Source organism: Poecilia mexicana, unplaced genomic scaffold, assembly GCF_051168715.1.
Source record: "Poecilia mexicana isolate PSO_F unplaced genomic scaffold, ASM5116871v1 scaffold_18, whole genome shotgun sequence".
Taxonomy (NCBI): Eukaryota; Metazoa; Chordata; class Actinopteri; order Cyprinodontiformes; family Poeciliidae; genus Poecilia; species Poecilia mexicana.
The window spans coordinates 3,345,005-3,365,609 of NW_028263387.1; the positions used below are offsets into that span (position 1 = coordinate 3,345,005).

The 20,605-nt window shown below is 38.3% G+C and overlaps 4 protein-coding genes across 6 annotated transcripts; 2 read left to right on the top strand and 2 right to left on the bottom strand.

The window, feature by feature from the left end:
* Positions 1 to 706: 706 nt before the first annotated feature.
* Positions 707 to 2,458, bottom strand: LOC148153866 (uncharacterized). The gene is made up of 2 exons (XM_088015977.1): positions 1,506 to 2,458; positions 707 to 731 (listed from the first exon to the last, which is right to left on the bottom strand). Exons 1-2 carry the CDS (start codon positions 2,456 to 2,458, stop codon positions 707 to 709), a joined length of 978 nt encoding a protein of 325 aa, XP_087872103.1.
* A 4,362-nt stretch (positions 2,459 to 6,820) lies between these two features.
* Positions 6,821 to 9,364, top strand: LOC106917246 (secretory phospholipase A2 receptor-like). The gene is made up of 5 exons (XM_014986058.2): positions 6,821 to 7,112; positions 7,193 to 7,573; positions 7,665 to 8,021; positions 8,253 to 8,341; positions 8,470 to 9,364. The coding sequence occupies exons 1-5, from the start codon at positions 7,079 to 7,081 to the stop codon at positions 8,581 to 8,583; spliced, it is 975 nt and encodes a 324-aa protein (XP_014841544.2). The 5' UTR covers positions 6,821 to 7,078; the 3' UTR covers positions 8,584 to 9,364.
* A 4,359-nt stretch (positions 9,365 to 13,723) lies between these two features.
* On the top strand, positions 13,724 to 16,591 carry LOC106917245 (uncharacterized). Its single transcript, XM_014986057.2, has 3 exons — positions 13,724 to 14,396; positions 14,480 to 14,845; positions 16,079 to 16,591. Exons 1-3 carry the CDS (start codon positions 14,366 to 14,368, stop codon positions 16,513 to 16,515), a joined length of 834 nt encoding a protein of 277 aa, XP_014841543.2. The 5' UTR covers positions 13,724 to 14,365; the 3' UTR covers positions 16,516 to 16,591.
* An 882-nt stretch (positions 16,592 to 17,473) lies between these two features.
* LOC106917244 (immunoglobulin kappa light chain-like) lies at positions 17,474 to 19,737 on the bottom strand. Of its 3 annotated transcripts, none has more exons than XM_014986056.2 (5): positions 19,636 to 19,737; positions 18,870 to 19,538; positions 17,906 to 18,028; positions 17,788 to 17,831; positions 17,474 to 17,705 (listed from the first exon to the last, which is right to left on the bottom strand). In XM_014986056.2, the coding sequence occupies exons 1-5, from the start codon at positions 19,688 to 19,690 to the stop codon at positions 17,592 to 17,594; spliced, it is 1,005 nt and encodes a 334-aa protein (XP_014841542.2). In that variant the 5' UTR covers positions 19,691 to 19,737; the 3' UTR covers positions 17,474 to 17,591. The 3 variants fall into 3 exon arrangements, with proteins under 3 accessions (XP_014841542.2, XP_014841541.2, XP_014841540.2); XM_014986055.2 differs by having other exon boundaries at positions 17,474 to 17,708; XM_014986054.2 differs by having other exon boundaries at positions 17,474 to 17,831.
* Positions 19,738 to 20,605: the final 868 nt, after the last annotated feature.

Here is a 20,605-nt window from a genome sequence, read left to right on the forward strand (position 1 = left end):
AGAACGCATACAGGTCACATTTACTGGCAGTGTGAACGGCCCCGGCAAACAAATCGAAATTGCCAAAAAATCGGAATTGAGTCACTTCAGGCTGCAGTGTGAACGTACCCTATGTCATTTGATGCATCAAAGAGTGATGTCATCACTGATGATGTAATTGTTACCATAGGAACTGAACATTCTAATGGTGCATTCACACCAAACACGTTTTGAGTGTCAGGGGAGTCCGGTTTATATTCAAAGTCTATGTGGAGCGTCCAAAGTTGCGCTAGACGCTCCAAACACGCCGCATCGGCCCTCGACGTGCCTCCACATAGAGTTTGAATGTAAACCAGACGTGCCTGATGCTCAAAATGTGTTTGGTGTGAACACACCATTATATATATATATATACAGTGTCATATTATGTCCATCATAATAGGACCAAGACCTGGTCCTAATATGATGGATTCATTGCTTTGGATCAGGGTAACATTTAGAGGTAAAGTGCGAATTAAGTTTTGTTTATTAGGAATAGACTAGTATTGGTTAGGGTTAGGGAAAATCGCAGCTACTAAAATGAAGGGAAATCAATGCAAAGTTCTAATATGGGTCGAAATAGATTTGACAAACCTGCGTAGTATTTTGTTTTCTAAATCATTCTATAAATAAACAATGATGATTTAATGTTAGGTTATATTTTTGCTAATTGCATAGCTGCAGTATGTTAGTAGTCTAATGTGTTGAATGTGCTGAGAGACATTCAACGCATCAGAAACCAATCAGAACCAAAAGTTTGTCTTTTGGTTCTGATTGGTTGTTTCTGGACAGTTTTAATAATGTTTATTTTGGGGGTTTTAACTCTGAAATTGATCTTGTGTTTTCTCCATTGACTTTGGAGTTAGGAATTTTATTTGTGCTAAAAATAAAATTACAACAAATAATTTTATTATTTGCGGTAAATAATAAAATTATTTACCACAAATAAATAAATTTAAGAAAATTAATTTCTTAAATTTATGTAAAGCAGGGGTGCTCAAAGACGGGCCTTGAGGACCAACTTTGGGCACCCCTGGAGTAAAGGATTGAATTTACATAATGCCCAGTGTTGGCAAAACCTGGATTTGGATAGTGACCTAGGTTAGTACCACCTGGGTGTGGGTCGGTGTAAAGGCCGAGCCGGGCTTAGATTGGTCTTCATGCCAATGCCAACATGAAGGCCCTCCATGCAACCAGTTGAGGTTGGTCGCATGGGCGTCTGTCTTTTGTCAGACCTCCGTGTTTGATAGATGGTCTGTCTTTCCTCGGACCTCCCTGGTTGATTGGAGGTCCGTCTTTCCTCGGACCTCCCTTGTTGATTGGAGGTCCATCTTTCCTCGGACCTCCCTGGCTGATTGGAGGTCCGTCTTTCCTCGGACCTCCCTTGTTGATTGGAGGTCCATCTTTCCTCGGACCTCCCTGGTTGATTGGAGGTCCGTCTTTCTTCGGACCTCCCTTGTTGATTGGAGGTCCATCTGTCTTCCGACCTCCCTGGTTGATTGGTGGTCCGTATTTCTTCGGACCTCCCTGGTTGAATGAAGGTCTGTCTTTCCTCAAACCTCCCTGGTTGAATGAAGGTCTGTCTTTCTTCGGACCTCCCTGGTTGATTAGAGGCCCATATTTCCTCTGACCTCCCTGGTTCATACATGGTCTGTCTTTCCTCGGACCTCCCAGGTTGATTGGAGGTCTGCTGTTGCTTGGGCTCCTCTGTTTTCAGGGGGGTCTCTGGTTGGGTGGAGACTCTAGGATGGATCTTTTCCAGAGCAAGTTTTAACTCCACCTTCAGGTCTGCAACCTGACCCTGGAGAGCTTTCACCGTTTCCTCCTGAGCCTTAAATTTGGAAGCTTGCTCAGAGTGATTTTTGAGCTGCTCCTCATATTTAAGTCTCACTCTGTATTCTTCAACCATTACTTCAATAAGACCTTTATTGCGGGAGGCGTATTTTGCTGCCTCCAGCTTGAAGTACTCCAGCTGTTGAAGAACGCTCTTGTCAACTGTGACTTTGGAAGAGCAAGAAACCTTTGGCACATCTTTAATCTTTTGCTGGTGACGTTCTTTTTCCAACATTGTTTGCAGTCTTTGAATCTCCTCCTGCTGGGATTTGACTTCAGCCTGACATGCAACCCTTCGGTCTCTTTCCTTATGGAGTTCAAAAATCTGATTCTGCAACTCTGTTTTAAGATCGTCTACCTGCTTTGTCAGATTTTTGACGTGTTGGTTTGTCTCTTCCACGTCTTCCACTGAGGGGGTAATCTCGAAGCCAGCGGATGGTGTTGTTTTCTGCTTGACTTCCAAAGATGTTAGACTCTCAAAGTCGCCGGAAGGACTTGATTCCCCCTGGATCTCTGATTGATCTTCCGGCTCAATGGGGCTGCCGCTGTCATCTTCAACAGGGAAAATGACAGCGTCATAGTCGACTTGGATGTTGCGGTCTACCATGTCGACCCATGAAAGCTTAGCTGGAATAGCTTCATGTTCAAAAGCAGTCTGCTGTTCCTTCATGACTGGTAAATTCTCGCTTATCTGGAATCGATATCTAACGTACTCTGAAGGGTGATCTGCCGCGATTGAACTGAGGAACAGGTCAGAGAAAACTCTGTCTGTGAGCTACATTCAAGAGAAAGATTCCCTTGTGATATCATAGAGTGATGACATCACTGCTGATGTCATTGATACCTTTGGAACTGAACATTCTATTGTAGCCTGATGTAAAAACATTTTGCTAGACAATGTCAAACATTGAGAAGTTTTAATTTTTATCAAACATTATGAAAAAAAAAAAATAATAAAAAAAAACTTGGAAATAAATAGGGCCAAGCTCGAGAATCAAATATAAACACAGTTTTTTTTAAAGTGATGGTTTGGCTTAATTTAATTTATAGTCATGTTGTTTATATTAACTCTTTCATGCATAGAGGTCACTACAGTGGACAGCAATCTAAAAGCCATTTTCTTGTGCTTCTTGTGGATTTTTATGTTATAAATGCACACAGACCACTGAAGTGGACATTAATGCATCATAAAATGCACTACTGACCATCAGCTGCAAATGCAAGAAATTATTTTTGTTAAATCTAATATGGCCGACAGACCAAAAAACACGCCAACCGACCCAGTCCCTTCTTCTACTATAGACAGATAAAAACATATATTGTGACATCAGATAATCCCTAAAGAACAATACTACTTATGTATTTTTTAAATAACAACTTTGTACTTGGAGAAAATTACAATTGATCACCTAAAAAAAAAAAGTTTTCTTTTTACAAATTTTAAATTCTTTTCCTACCTTTTTTTATGCCTTAAGAAAAAAAAGGGGGGGGGAATCCTGCCACAAAGGATCATAATTCATGCATGAAAGGGTTAATTTATTTTTTTTTAAAAATGTTTCTAAATTTCCAACATTTGCAAATAACTTTAGTTTTTGTTCATCTGATGAGCTAATTTCTGAATATTAAATCAGATGATCTGTTCAGTTACTTTAATAAACTTTTCACCAAATACTTTTCATTGTATTAATTGTAGATCAAAAGATCTTGCCACGTTAGCTTATTCCTTTGTGTTTCTCGAATGTTGTTGTTTGTGCTCATTTCATTTCTGAGCTTTTCTTGGTTTGTGATGTCCTCTTCAGTTTTTCTCTGCCTCCAGGTTCTGTTGCATCTACTCTCACCTGTTCCATTTACTTCATTATCCCCATGTGTTGCACCTGATCTGCCTCTCATACGAGGTCTTGATTCTTCACTTTTGGGCTCCGGATTCTTCGTTTTCATGCCCAGATGCACATCTATTTCCTTGCTCTGTTCCATATGCCGTTTTTCCCGTTGTGCTTATTAAATGTCATGCCTCTCATTAGCGACTGTCTAGGGATCTGCGCTCTGTCTCTTCACCAAGAAGGTTGACAGGTTGTCATGGTGCTTCTGTGTGCGAGCGGAGCGTTGCAGGATGGGAGCGGTAATGTGTGTCTTTAATGTTGTTGTTGGTTTTATTTATTTATTTTTGCACTAAGCGCAGCTGTAGGGGAAGCACAATGATGGGGAAACGCAGACTGATTTAACACCTGTTACAACACCGGAAAAAATGCCTCGGTACGCACCAAACTCTGGAAAGAAAAAGTCCCGGAACGGTGAGGGGTTATGTGTACCGGTGCATGCTGACCCACTTAAAGCAGTGTGTGTAGCAACTGAGAGTTACATTTGCTAACAATTTAGGAGTGTTTGATTTAAGTATCTCAAAATTAGATATATTATGATGACACAGGATGTCAAAAATGTTAACGCTTCACAATCTGAGAGAATTGCTGATTGTCCCGCAGACAGTCCTCTACAATCACCTGTAATGAGGTAAGCCGAAAAAGGTCACTGCTGGACAATCTCACTGAAATAATGGAAAATTGAGTGGATGGAAAACAAGTGGTAAAAAAAAGTTGTACAGGCCATCAGCCAGGATTAAGATGCAAACCCCAAATAAGACCTTGGGAAAGATTCACAAGGTGTGGGCTGATGTTCTTCAAGAGTCACTGCAGAGTTGCAACCAGGAAAAGGGCAACAAATGTTGCATTTGTTGTGTTGAGCTAATCCTGAAGCAGAGACATCAGGAACTGCAGCTTACTAAGGAGAACATCTCAGCTGAGCCACAAGCTTATCACATGCATGCCACGACAATTCATGCAGAAGAAGTTCAGAGTGTGTGTTCTGCACCGTACATAGACATGGGTCCACGGTGCTGATTTGAACAATATTTAAGCTTTTTTCCAACATTTCAAGACAACAATTTTCTTGCTGAGATATTAAAGAGGCTCGTCTAGACACGCTTGCAATAGTAGTGACTGTGTTGGAGCTGACTGCACTGTACTGAGTCAGCTCCCTGTTTTTCCACAAGGCCAAATCCCTCACAAATGCAATTTATTCCCCAAATGAACAAACACACCCGCACACACACACACACACACACACACACACACGCACACGCACACACACACACACACACACACACACACACACACACGCACACGCACACACACACACACACACACACACACACACACACACATATACACATATAGGTTTTTTTCATGTTTTCCAGCCGACAAGTTCTAGCTTAAGAGTGATTGGGTCCAAAATCCGATGCGAGATTCATCAGTGCTGTGCAGTGAATCTGTCTCTCCTTAAAGACATTTCTCCCTTCTTCCTCACATCGTGTCTTTAGGAAACCTTCGAAACAAAAACGGGAGATTTGGGAGGTATCTTACTTTTGACAGAGTGAAATAATTAAATAATAGCCATTACCACCTGTGTAAACTTTGCTGGTGAATGTTATAACATGTAATATTATGATTTTTATAATATATATTATATTGTTTCATTTCTATAGTAGGGTCTTGTATCAGATAATCTAAGTCAATGTTAGAGAATAAACTTTTTAAGATAATCTCGGTTAGCTTTCAGAGTGGGAGCTGAACACCAAGCACTATAGAACTATACCAGCTAGAATTAGCTGGTGTTTTGCCGGTGGACATAAATACAGTATAGTAAAAGTCTAATCGCAAAATATACACAATAATATGTCCATCTTACTTGCGAAACGTTGTCAAGCCCTCACGTTAATAGTCCGTCGATGTGATCAACAATACCCCGTAGTGCTCAGGCATCTTCTGCTGTTTTGGTCGAGCAAAGCAGGAGGGTCGTCCCTATTTTGTTTGCATCTATTGTTTGCTGCATTTAACGTGTTTGCGTCTCTTTTTATGTTTGCTGCATTTTATTTGCTTTTTGTTTGCGTCTCTTTTTTGTTTGCATGTTTTCTCTGTTGCTGCGCATTTGCACCTGTCGGCCACTGTACATTGCTCATTATGTCATATCTCATTGTAATACCTCAATATAACGAGATACAGTACCTCGTTTTTCATCTAAAATCCTTTAACTGTATACAGTACAAAAAGGTAAAGTAAAGCAGAACCTGTACTATTTCACTGGCAATCTCCTCAGCTCAAACCCACACCATGAGAGAAGGCCTCCCTCATGTCTCATTAAACACCAAATTGTATATATGATGAAATTAAAATATTATTTGCATAAAATTTTAACCATATGAGTTTCAAAATACCATTCATAATTTCAAAGTATATTCCATTTCTTCCACCTACTTCATACATTGTCAGGGTTAATCAGGTCATCTTTTCATACAGTATATAGTGATTTTTATTCCTCCTACTAATATTGGAGTTTAATTTATTAAAAGCCTTATTGATCTTGGTCGATGCAGAAAGAAAACAAGCTGTGAAGACAAATCTGGAGAGACTCTAATAGCCTAACAAAAATTTAGCTGTCTGTTCCTATTTAGAATCAACTTAAAGTTGTCATTTGTTCCAAGAATTCTTCCTTGTTATCACCACACAAGTATTTTAGTTGATGATCTTCAGGGAAAACAGCTCACATTTATTTAAGTTTAGTTGAAGTCCAGAGTTTAAAGAGCTAAAGGGATTTGATCTTGATTTTTCAAGAGAAGAATCGTATCATCCACCAAGTGACTCTTACTACTGGCTTGTTTATCACATCATTTCCAGCTATTCCACTGTTTTCCATTAGAATGAACAGCATCTCTTCAACCATTACAAATAACTATGGGGACTTCTACAACATTGACAGATTATTTTATGAATGTTTAATCTGTTACCTCTTTCCATGATTTAGGGCTACAAAGCTGTTTATGTCTGTATATAGTGTCTTAGTAAAATTTCTGAATGTTTACAAATCCTAAATGAGTATGTATATCTAACAAAATTGCAGCTCTAGAGTTTTGCATTGTGCTGTGGATAACGATGCATACAGGTGTGAGTTGTTTCTTTTATGTAGCTCATTTGGTTATGAAGCATAGATACGATGAACTCAAGTTGCAAATCTTGTCCGTAGTTTCAATTCAAACATTTTCTTGGAGCCTGCTGCTGCAACATGCTTTGCATACCAAAAGACAAATAGTCAAAAAGCACACAGAAGGGTTGTCATTTTCCCAGACTGCTCTGAGAAAGTCGGCGTTTTCTTCTGCAGTCCACAGCGTCGACTCACCATGGAGAGGATCTTGCTAATCTTATTTCTTTCAGGTCAGATATTTTCATGTACATTTCTAGTAAAGATAAACATTGACTATTTTCAAAATTTTAAAATGCCTACTTTTTTGCAGCCTGCCTCATCTTCTCTAGCAGCCTTTCCCGTCAGTACCACTTTGTTAATATATCTCTGACTTGGACTGAAGCTCAGGCCTACTGCAGACAAACGCTTACTGACATCGTCACCATCCAGGACTCTGAAGAATTGACCCGGCTCTTGGACACACTTTCATCTGCTAGGCACAGCTCTGACGCCTGGATTGGTCTCTACAGTGTAATCCACTGGAGGTGGTCTGATGGCTTCACAGGGGCCGGTGCTAACTACAGCAATTGGGAAATCATTTTTAATGAGCCAAATTTTAATGGAGCCAGTCAGTTCTGTGTGTCTGTTGGAAGTTCTGGATTGTGGTGGGATGATTACTGTTCAGAGGGTTACTCGTTTCTCTGTTACAATGGTAAGCAATGTGTAGCAGGATTTCTCAGAAGCATTATTCTAAAATAAGATGTCAACCACTTACTGACCCTCTTACTTGTTTGAAACGACAGGCACACAGCTGGATCCTGAATATGTTTATGTGAACAAAGGAATGAATTGGTCCGATGCCCAGATGTACTGCAGGGACAACTTTGTAGATCTGGCTACAGTAAGCAGTGATGAACAGAACCAGATGGTCGAGAAACTGGTGTCTTTTGGAGACTTCTCGTGGATTGGTCTCTTTAGATATTCAAACTTCTTCTGGTCTGATGGCAGCAGTGTCTCGTTCACCAACTGGGATAATGTCTACAATCCAATCGACTCAATGACTCTTATCTGTGCCATAACATCAGTAAACAATAAGGGAAAATGGAGGTTTTTGTCCTGTGAAACAAAATTACCTGTTGTCTGCTACCACGACCCCATAGGTAAGTTTTTCAATGATGAGATTTTTAGACTGATTTTCATTTTTATTTATGCTCTAAAATAATCACAAAAACTTCGTGGTAAAAGCTGATGTGCACTTCCACCTTCTAAACTTTATGTGTTGGGTAACAGGCATAAACAGGCTGAATTCATGGCACTTACTTAATTTGCACACCACAAACTGGTGAGTGACTACTAGTCACAACTTTAATCTCTTTTTCATTTCAAACTAGTAAAGAAGCGGAGCGTGAAGGTGAGACTGAAGACTGAGAACTCAGTGAATCTCAACGACGCTGTTCTGAAAGACAGCATCCTTAAAAAGGCAAGGCTGGGATTTTTAGGGTTCGATATTTGGTTGTGTTAATCATGCTTGGAATTCAAGGTTTTTTTTTTTTGTTTTTTTTTTTGGTAAACATGTTTTTTAAAATGTTTGCTATTTACATTTCCTAGCTCCAGGACAGGCTGGAGCAGAACGGAGGGAATGAGATCACCCTGAAGTGGAGAGAGGAGCCTGATGGTGAAGTCTTCAAGAAAGAAGGACAAGCAGTGGTGCCTTTTCTTTAAGATATAAACCCTAGATTTATTGTTTATTGTCAGATTTTAACACAGGAAAATGTTCACTAAATTAGTTGTAAAAAATATATTTAAACATGCCAACATCCACTTGTCTACACCATCCATTTGATCCGAGTCATATAAGAAAACACATTGGTAAAATACATTTTATACAGATACAGGGTAAACTAAGCAACGCCATGACAAACTAAAACAAATTTAAGATATAAGTGTATGTACAGATTAATTTAATAGTGTGAAAAGGTTGCAAATTTCTGATATACCGTAAATATATCCGATATGTACAATATGTGTTTTTTGGCTTGAACATTTTAGGAATTAATCATCTCCATTCTTTTATAAGCTTTAAAAGCTGTGATTACAAACGACGAGCCTAATTCTACTGTGGATCATCCATGATATGAAGACATAAAAGAGACTTATTTTCAGAACCACAGATAAATTAACCTGTATTGACTTAGACTGTTTACCTGCTTGTCAGAGACAAGAATGTTTAGATATAAATGTTAAGTGTGACAAGTTATTTCTGTTTTATTTGAAATAAGCACTAGTTCTGTGGGTGAAACGCAAAAAAGTGATGAACATAATCTGTAATAAATCCTGTTAGACCTTCATGAATAGATGTTAAGACATATTTTTTTCTGCAGGTGTTCTGTATCAGTTTGTTTAAAACAAATAGTTTTTTTCTTCTATTTTATTCTTATGTTTAGTGTGTGATTAGGTTGCTGATTTATTTCAATAAAGTAATCATTTGTACAATTAATTGTAATGCTTGTAAAACTTCTTTTAACTTTCTTACTTCCTGATTGTCAGATGTTCATGTGTTAAGTTTGGCCTAACAAAATAGATTTTACTTTTATAACCTCCAGCGATAATGTGTTTAAGATGTTAAAACTACAATATGTAACTTTTATTAAAAATTTATTTTTTTAACATATTTGTTAAAACTGTTACTATGTTGTGACAGAATGAGACAGATAATCTGAAACAAATGGAACTCTTCTGCCTGCTGTCATATGAAATAATACTCTGTTAATACTGTCAGAAACAACCAGTCACAGCCAGAAGAAGGGACTTTGAGCTGTCAATCACCTCTGTATATGAGCTGCTCACACCTTCCTCTATATCTCTCTGCTAAGCTGCCGCTGGTTCACCACTGTTAGTGTGGCCGCCTCCTCAGTATGCAGTTATGTTCTCCAGAGTCCTGCTAATGTGCCTACATACCTGCCCAACATTACTTATTGAGGTTATTTGCATCGTCATTCCATTTTGCTAATTTTTGTTTTTTAAATACAGAAATAAACCTGATGAGATGACGTTAGAACGGCTGGGACTAAAGCAGACTTCTGCACCCTCATAACTCTGATCTCAAAAACGTCTTTGCAATTATGATAATTCTGTTTTATGAGCCTTTAAAACAAAACCTAGCTTAATGTCTAAAATGTTATCTCCAGATAAAATATTTCAGTTCAGTGGTAAAAGATTTCTGCAACGGGGATTGATTGAAATAAGTAAATATGGGGGGGAAATTAAACAAATTTCTCACTCTCACATCACTGCTTGTTTCTCTTTAAGTTATGCTGTTCTGACCATAGATGGACAATACTAATAAATCTAAAGATAATCCAAAGGCTCAAGAGGGACATAGGTTTTAAAACCACAGAAATGTATGAAGATGTAACTTTAGCAGTTCCCAATTCGAGTGGAAGGAAAGCAGGTTTGGGCTGAACTCAAACACCTCATGTTTCAGAAAAATGTCCTTCTCATCGAAGTTGTGTGCAGTATCATTTCTTTAAAACCTGGCATTATCTTAGAAAAGAGAATTCAAAGACAAACCTGGATGATGACTTCATTACTAACATTTCCCTACACTCAGTCACCGTGAAACACTTTTTCCTAAAACAGTCATTAGAACTATGAGGGATAAGTGGGATTTACCTAGAAAGGTTTGAGTTTGTTCAGTGAGTCTAAAGACAAACGTCATGGATTGTTCCACTTTCTAGAAATGATGCATGGCGATGGGTTCATTTGCATTTAGGAATATTTTTGTTTAACTTGTACTGACTGTTGAGGATGTTGCAGTTTTTATTTATTTGCTGTGAGATATTCCAACTCATTTTGGATAAAATTTCAGAATGTTGCAAAATTTGGTGTTATATATTTCTCATAGGTTCTTTCATCTCCTTCATTGAGCAAATACTAAAAGGCATCCAGTCCTTTTTTATCACTACAGCACAATTCTATATTTAATGGAAACACAGCTGCTCATATTTGTTTTAATGGGACTTTTTCAAATATTTTGAGAGTTGTGCCATGAAATAGTATTGATATCGCTTAAGATTACAGCCTCCGTCTCTGACCTGTAGGACCTTAACATCTTAACATACCTTCCTCCCTAATTGCTCCTTCTCTCTGCAGACCTGAGCCTTCTTCTCTGAAACATCCCAGTTCTGATTATGTTGTCCCCAACAAAACCAAAATGTCTGGCCCTTGTCCCTCTGCCCCCTCCAACACCCTCCCACCCCAGTTACTCTGTTAGTAGAAAACATAAATGTCCAATTCATTTGTGAACATCATAAAGTGTTTTTCAGTTGCTACTGTCCCTGTTACTTTGCATAACATTCCTCCACTTCTATATTTTGTCCTAATTTCAGTGTGATAAAATAATACAATCAGGTGAGACTCTCATCATCACACACCCTTTAAAAATAAAGACTTGAAATTTACTCTGTGCCTGAAGTAAGTGACAAAAAATAGAGAACTTTCTCACAACTTGCTGGACTCAAATAACTTGTTTATATATATAAAAAAATCTCTGCATCATCATGAAGAGTGAGTGGTGTCTTATAATAAAGATATTTGCTTAGAAAACAGAGTTCTCCATGTAGGCAAACCTGGGTTCAACGCTCACATTTCCCTGCAGTCAGCCACCGTGCAGCACATTTTCCATAAAACAGTCATCAAGAAGGAAAAGGCAGAAAATGTTCGAAGCACACTGGAGGAATTTACCTGGATGACGTCATGCTTGTTCAGCTTCAGTGAGACTAAAAGAAACACAGCATGGAGCTTCCAACAATGAGCAATATTTAGCTTCAAAATAAATATTTGGAGACATTTAATGAGCCAAGCTATTACAAGCTAAGTGTTCAGTTTACAACCTAAATATACAGTTCGAAGTATATAGTTAGCAAGATATCTATATATTTAGTTAACACATTACATAGCATTCAACCTGTAGTCCACTTACCTGTGGGCTACAGGCAGGTGGACTACCAAAATAAAAGCTAGGACCTTTATAAACTCCTTAATACTTGTTTTAATACTCTGATACCATGTGTAGCATTGGCATTTTGTATATGTATGTGTGTATATGTACATATGTGTGTGTATTTTAATTTCAGCTTTTTAACAATTTATTGTACAACTGTTGGTGCTACTACATAAATTTCCCTCTTCAGGATAAATAAATTATTTCTGTATGTTAGCTAAATATTTATCTCTAAGTTAAATATTTATGTCTCATCAAACTAATTAAATGGTTTGAAATGGTGACATTTAGAAATACATGTATAACATGGTGAAAATATATATTTTCTCTGATGACAGGAATTATTGCTGTTCATTTTTGACTGGGCAACTTTTCAGACGGCATCTCGTATATATCTGGATTTGTGGTGTTTGCACAGTTTGGTCAGAGTTGGCAGTTGCTTTGGAAGTCGTCAACATATCGACGTATTTCCTCTAGGAAAAGGTCTAATTTTAAATTCTTTTGAGGCCTGTTTAAATTCCATACCAGAATCACCTTTTTTCCTTAAAACCTCACCCAACAATTTCAATCTCACCTTTGTTCTTTGTTTTAACTCTATGTTCAACAGTAAGACCAAATCAGACACCCAAGGTTTAATAAAGACAAACCTTCAAAACTCTTATGAAGCAATATTCTCATCATGTACAACTGTTATACATCTACGTTTTCCTTACTCCTCCCGTTTGATGTGTGACATCTGTAGCACATTTAGCTGTTTTGACTTTGTAAAATAGACTCAGAAGATTCTCTGACTGTGCTGTTATTTTAAAGAAGTGGAGCAGTTAGCCACCAGGGGGCAGTAGTCAACCTACATTTCACACAAATCACGCTGCTGGGCTTTACAGAAATCAAAACAATGTCAATCAACCCTGCTGTGGTTGACTGACTTTCTCTTTGTTCTTTAAGGTTTGTGAAGCTCAGCACTGACAACAGAAAAGCAACATCACAGACAATGTGCTTTACTTTGAGAAAACTTTGAAAACCATGGCTCTCCAGGCGCAGCTACATCATTAACAAAGGTTTCATATTTAATTATAGACATTATTGGACTTTTCAGAAATCCCTCCTCCTGAAGAAGCCTGTGGAGACAGAAGACAGTGAATTGCCTCGTGCTACTCAATAACACAAACTATAGTTTTACTCTCATACAACTAGAATGGTGTTTTCACATAGTCCGGTAGACTCTGTTTGATTGGGGACTAAAATTGCTATATTTGTAATATTTTAAGCTGGTGCACTGAGTCAAACAAACCAAACCCTTTGAGCAACTTATTCACCCTCTCGTTTGTGATGGCGCTGCACCAAGAACCACTGAAGGAAACAGCACAAAAACCTCTGAACAAGACATAACCTCCTTCTTCAGAAAATGTAAACCAAGAAGGACCGCGTTGTAGCGGTTGTAGGATTTCTCTTTTTCTTGTGAAAAGACCAAGAGCCCCCTGGCGATAGACTCAAACTCTATGTTTGGTTGTATTTACCCAGAATACCCTGCACTATAGTCCACTTCCTGCTTTTGGAGCAAACCAAATTCAGACTTCGCTTTTTTGATTTATGTCAGCGTTTGATTATGCATTCACATCTCCTCAAACAAATGGACTAGAGTTGGATTAAAGCGGACCAAGCAGGGCTGGGGTGAATGTGATACTGACGATGGCTGTGGTTGCTTACACACAGGACTTTACTAGTGGTCATAATACCGATCCTGCAGGTTGTCAATATAGCAGCAAGATATTCAAAGACATGTTGGTGGTGTTGGGCAGCACCTGCAGCTGTCTTTGACAACATCTCTGTAACAGCTGCTCTCGGTTTAACAGACGTGGTTCCAATAACTCTATCAGAAATGGTCTCACTGTTATCAGTGTCTAAAAGAGTACATGTAGTTGTTTTAGGTTGATTTAGATTTTATTGAACAGTTTTTTTTCAGCACATGAAAATTGGAGTATATTTTCTGACCTTTTGTGACACGGAAAGAGGAAGTAAAAATGTTTCTTAGCCACACATCATGACACAGTTCATGGTTTTTGTTACTGTCACTGTAAAATGAGGTTAATATGTCACAATTCTGTGGTCCTTAATAAGAGGCAATTAAGCTGACCTAAACAACAAAGAGCTAATGTTTTCAGAGCAGGATGGGTAACCTTGATGCTACCCGACTGCATCGTCTAAGTTCTGCAAAACAACTGCAAGATTAAAAATGAATCTTGTTGATGTCATGTGATATTAATATTAGCAATAATTTGTTTATTTTCAACTTAATGATTTCGGACGGGACTTTGTTGAAATATTTTTTCCTCTACATTTGCTCCAGCATGTTTGCGTTGGCTGATTTGTTTCCTGCTCAGGCCAACGTTTTGAAATGAAACGCAGTTTGACTTCTCTAAGCCAATCAAACGTAACCCCGTCTTTTATGCTGTTGTCTGCTGTTCTGCTCAAAATGATTTAGTCCCGAGGAGCTCTGACACAATGCGGCTGTGTGCCATTCTCTGTGGAGTCTGTAAGTATGAACCAAGTATTCATTGCTAAAAAAGGAACCTACAGGGAAATATCTGTAGCTTATCATCTGTCCTCTTGGCCCAGTTCATTTGACAGCTGTGATCCAATCAGGACCAGTCAAACAAGATGCCGGTGTGAGATCTGCTATTGCTGGGGAAAATGTTCAGCTCCGCTGCTTCTACAGCAGTCAGTCAGCGATGCACTTCTCCTGGTACCGCCAAAAATTAGGAAAACGACCGGAGCTCCTGTCTAACATTTACAAATACGACGAACCGTCCAAAGTCTTCCACTGGTTGGAGAAGAACCCCCGTTTCTCTGTGGAAAGAAGTGAAGGAATTAATCATTTACATATTTCTGACGTCCAGCTCTCAGATTCAGCAACTTACTACTGCGGAAGCTCCTACTCCAACTCAGTGGAGTTTGGAGAAGGGGTGTTTTTGAATGTTGAAGGTATGGGATTTCCTTTTTTTTCATATTACTTTAGTAATATCCTTGCTCTTAGTTAAAGAATGAAGCTGTACTGTTTTAAATCTAGTCAAAGATTTGCATCCATTTGTAATGGAAACACAACTAGAGTTTTGACCAAGTTCATTGAAGGACAGGAGTCTGAATGTTATGAGCTCCATTCTAACTTTGCTAAGGATGTTCAAGCATTACAGTCACCCCCTAGTGGCTGTAAATCAAAGTGCCAAGGCCTTTGACCGTCTGGTATTTTTACTAATACTATATGTACTCATGGTGTGATGTAGATTGGTTCTTAGCCAATGAGCTGCTTCCAAATGGTGCCTTGTTCAGTCTCAGAACGCAGGTCTTCCTCATTCCTTTCTGGTGCTTCTTGAGTGTTGAACTGCTAAATGAACGAAGGAGAGAATCATGAAAAGAAGTGTCAGGGTTTTTTTTTTTTTTTTTTTTGCTGTCCTCCTGTGAGAGGACTTTCTATTACTACCTGTTATATGTTGATGTTTGTTATTGACAGCCAGCCAGTCGACTTCTTCCCTTGTTGCACTGCACAGTGTGGCAGGCCGGCTGCAACTCGAATCCTTTCCACGCCATTCTGTCTCCCTTTTACACACACACACACACACACACACACACACACACACACACACACACACACACACACACACACAAACACACACACACACACACACACACACACACACGTACTCAGACATTCTTCTCCACTTTTGGACATTTGCTTAAAACTTTAAAGACGCCTATGGACTTCACACATCCAAGTGGCAGGAAGTGGACGTGGCGCGGGCAAGTTGCAACCATCCATATGAACTAATGTTTTGTTGCAAACAGCTGAGATCAATTCAGTTGTGAGACTTATTTTGTCAAATGAAATAGTTTCATTTTGAACTGAATTCTGATTTGTATAATTAGACGGAGGCATCCAGGTGAGATTTTAAAGTAACTACTCTCATTGTGATACTGTTGGTACCGAAGGGAAACATTCATGTCCAATATTTGTACTTTATATTTTGAAATTTTCTTTCAAAATACACAAGCCGGCAACTTTCAAAACCATAATCCTTTGTCTGAATCTGATTCATTTCATGAACGAGACTATATGCAGCCAAACCTTCTGGTTATTAAGTTATTTAATCTCCTTTAAGTTTCGGTAAAGTAACTTGAGTGTTACATAAGCAGTTAACTCTGAATGTGATTTGTTTACAGGAACAAGTCATGTGGAAATAGTCCAAGAGCCAAACTCTGAGACCCTCCAGCCTGGCAGCTCAGTGACCTTCAACTGTACAGTGGACACTGGGGCCTGTGAAGGAGGACACACTGTCCTCTGGTTCCGGCATGGAGCTCACCAAGCAGTTCTCCACACACACAAGAATCAGTGTGAAATAACCTCTGCCCAGCAGAGCTGTGTGTACCATTTACAGAAGAACAACCTGAGCTCATCTGACGCAGGAACTTATTACTGTGTTGTTACCTCCTGTGGGAAGATGCTGTTTGGTTCTGGGAGCGAGCTGCTCGTCAGGCGCCGTGATGAAGAACAGCTGTCCCAGATGGGAATCTTCTTCTGGCTCTCAGTGTTCAGAAGTGGGATTCTGTTGCTCTTTGTCATGATTTGCATTTGTATTTACATCAGAAAGAGCCATTAAGTCCAGTATTGCATGTTGGGTTATGTAGTTTTACATAGCAGCCACAAATGAAATCAAAATAAATCATTTCACCTGCTGTTGCAGTCTAGTTTTTGAAACTCTATTGCACTTTTCTGTTTACTTTTTAAATTTTAATACCTTTAAACACATTATTTTTTATTCTATCTTCAGCACCCAGAAGGAACTAAAGTAGTTAATGTAGCCAGTGATCACTTATCACCTGAGAAGTCAATGTTAATTTTCTTTTCTTACAGAAGCATTGCCAAAACAATGATTTAAAGTTTATTATTGTTAGTTATCAATAAAAGTTGCCTCCAAAATGTCTTTAACAGCAACTGGGGTTTGGGTTACTTCAGTCCTGTAACTTTTCATTCCTTTACATTTCATTTTACTGTAATTAATCAGAGTGATTTAATGTCTGGCTGTATAGGAAACACCCTGAAAAAAATTCAATAATTTTGTTGTAGGAATTCCAATTCAAAAGTAGTGATGTCATAGTTTCATCAGCCTCCCTACCTTCCTTCCTTATACGATTAGTCTCTCCTTCTGTTGTGTCCTGTTTTTCTTCCTTCATTCCTTTCTGCCTTGGCTCCCTCCTACCTTTTTTCCTGCTATCTTATGGAATTCTTGCTTCCTATTATTCTTTTCTTCTGTCCTTCTTTCTCATAATTTTTCTGACCTTCCAGCTTTCTGACCTACATCGGACATGTTGCAATTATTGTTTTCAATTTTTTTAGTTTTTCAAAATCATTAACACATTCAAATTTTCAGATGAATCACTTGTGTTAACATGTTAATGGCGACTGCTCTGGTTTCAATATGGGGTCGCATATGATCATAGATTACGAGCCGTTTGGGAGCCAAACGTCCCGTCGGTATTCAGCAGTCGGGTCGTAGCTGCTGCTGTCTCACCTCTCTTATTCCCTACATTCACGCTCTGAATCAAAGACAGCAGGTGTTAGCTTTGTACAAAACTTTATTACAAGTTTACATATCACCTTTAGACCCTGTGATAAAGTCAGATAAAGACAAACATGTTTTTCACAATCATCAACATCAGCACCACCTACAGAACTCTACTGCCTCACAGCAGAATACACACATTCACTGAAGATCTCCTTTGCTCCTTCTGACATGTTTTGTTTCATAGCGTTCACAGCAGCATATTGGGGGTTTTCTCCACCCTGGAGCTGCTGCAGACAAAATATAAAACAGAGAAAATACAGCACTGAAACAGAAGTAGACTATAACTCTCGAGAGGATGATTCTTACCTGAGCAGTTAGAGCGTTTCTTGTATAAAATGTGTCACTGACATCTGTAAAGGAGGATAAAATCACATTTACTCTCACTGTGCAGCTGCTACGCAGAGTTTTAAATGACAGCAGCTACCTGTTTGCTGACTGTGTCTTTTGCTCAGTCTTAACACTGAGAAGGCCAGTGTAGCTGCTAGCAGGGTGGTGAATGACAAAGCTCCACTCAGGAGATAAACCAAGACAATGGAGGCAGAGTCACCTGGGAGACGAGCAGCAGAAAACACAACAGATTTTGGTTTGTGTCTTTAGGATAACGTCTCCACATTCACAAAGAAATTACAATAACAGAAAACTTGGTAACACTTTATTTGAAGGGGGTGAATAAGACTATCATGACACTTTCATAAACATGACATAACACCTGTCATGAACATGAATAAGCCTTCATGAATATTTATGACTGTTGTCATAAAGCGTCATTCGGTAAATTATGACGCTTTTAATACAAAGTTGACATTATTCAAAATGTCTTTGTTATGACAACTTGACATTAACCAGGAAATCATTACTGTTTAAACTTTACCTTTAATAACATAAAGTTACCTGATTTTTAAAGTGCAATCTTTATCTTTACTTTTATAACAAATTTATATCAGTAATTATCTTTTGGTTAATGTCAAATTGTCATAACAAAGACATTTTGAATAATGTCAACTTTGTATTAAAAGTGTCGTAATTTACCGAATGACTCTTTATGACAACAGTCATAAATATTCATGAAGGCTTATTCATGATCTGATAGGCTAAATGTCCTATTAAACCATCAACCCACAACTTGAACCCATACAATGTTATAAGAGTAAAATACAAAAAAAAAAAAAAATAAATATATCCTCCATTACCAATGATCTTGGTACAATCTCTTGGTTGAACGATTTGAATTCAAATGAAAGTTCTAGAAACCCCTCAGTGAGTCAGGTGTAAATAACTCAATAACTGCTAACAATTTACAAGAAGAGCTACAGAATCTGGATGCTGTTGAATAAATGAAGGCCTGGAGTTATTGTTTCAGGACTCTTGAACTGAGGTGACTTTCCTACCTTCAGAGTGGACGATGGTCTCGTCTCCAAACAGTATGTGTCCACATGAAACAACAGCACAGAAATCAGCTCCATTTTGTGACTTATTCAGGTTCTCCATTGGCAAGTTGAAAGTACAGCTGTTTGTTGATGTCTTGCGTTTCCTCTCACACTGATTCTTATCGCCCGCCGGGCTGTAAATCAACCCAGGCTGAAATTCTCCAGAGTTCCTAAACCAGTGCTCTGCACCACAGCTCCCAGTTTGAACTGAGCAGTTCAGTGATCGGATGGGCTCCGTCTCAGACTGTTGGAGTGATGTTGGGAGGTTTAGTCCAGAACCTTTCACAATGAGTGTAGTCCCCTCACAAAACTTGAAGTCAGTCATGTCGCTCTTTATACAGTAATAAGTCGCTGAGTCTGACATCCTCAAATCGGATATGTTCAGCAAAATGTTCCGGTGGTTTTCACTATCTAAAGAGAAACGAGAGGTGTCAAATTCATCTTCAAAATGGCCTTTATTGCTATGCTTGTAGAAATTGTAGATGAGCCTTGGTTCCTTCCCCTGAGTTTGTTTGTACCAGTAAAACATCAGAGCTGCATCATCCCAACAGAGGCACTGCAAAGTTGCACTGCCTCCAACTTCAGCTGATTCCATAAGTAATGACAAATGTGTGGGAGCTGGTTTATGAGCTGCAGACAAAACCATATAGACGACAAGAAATCTGATGAAATTACAATGGAAGGAGCTGTGAACGGTGAGAATGAAAGAATCATAAAAAAAGCTTACCCGATATCACAACAAGTAGAGAAACTAAATACAAAGCAAAGGCTGGAGGAGTCATTGTGCTTAAAATGCAGTGATGAAAGAAATGAATCTCTGTAAGTTTTCCCCTTTTTAGGTCTGTGTCTGACTAGCCAATCAGAGTGCATGCCTCAGTCTGAGCTCATTTTCAGTGCCGCCTCCCTCCACAGTTGTGCTCTATGATTCTTAAACCTGGTACACTGAAAAAAATAACTCTTTGGATCAACATAAAAAAATCATGGAAAGATTTTCCACCTGATTACTTTGCTTTATTTCAGCACTATGTAATTCTGTTACTCCAATTTAAAGGAAATGTGTTGGCTCAACTTAATTTATTAAGGTTATTCCAATTTAAAGGAAATGTGTTGGTTCAACTTAATTTATTAAGGTTATTCCAATTTAAAGCAAATGTGTTGGTTCAACTTAATTTATTAAGGTTATTCCAATTTAAAGGAAATGTGTTGGTTCAACTTAATTTATTAAGGTTATTCCAATTTAAAGGAAATGTGTTGGTTCAACTTAATTTATTAAGGTTATTCCAATTTAAAGCAAATGTGTTGGTTCAACTTAATTTATTAAGGTTATTCCAATTTAAAGCAAATGTGTTGGTTCAACTTAATTTATTAAGGTTATTCCAATTTAAAGCAAATGTGTTGGTTCAACTTAATTTATTAAGGTTATTCCAATTTAAAGGAAATGTGTTGGTTCAACTTAATTTTTGTGGTTGATTCAACTTATTTACTTTAGTTGGACCCAATGTAATTTAATAGAGCCAGCCTAACTAATTTTACACTGATAACTTCACACTACTTAATTACGTTGATCCAACTCATGAAAATTAAGTTAGCTGAACAAACATGCTTCATGCTGAAAGAAAGCTATTTAATCGTGTGGAAAATCTTTCCATGATTGAATTATGTTAATTCAAAGACATTTTCTTAAGTGCTATTAAATT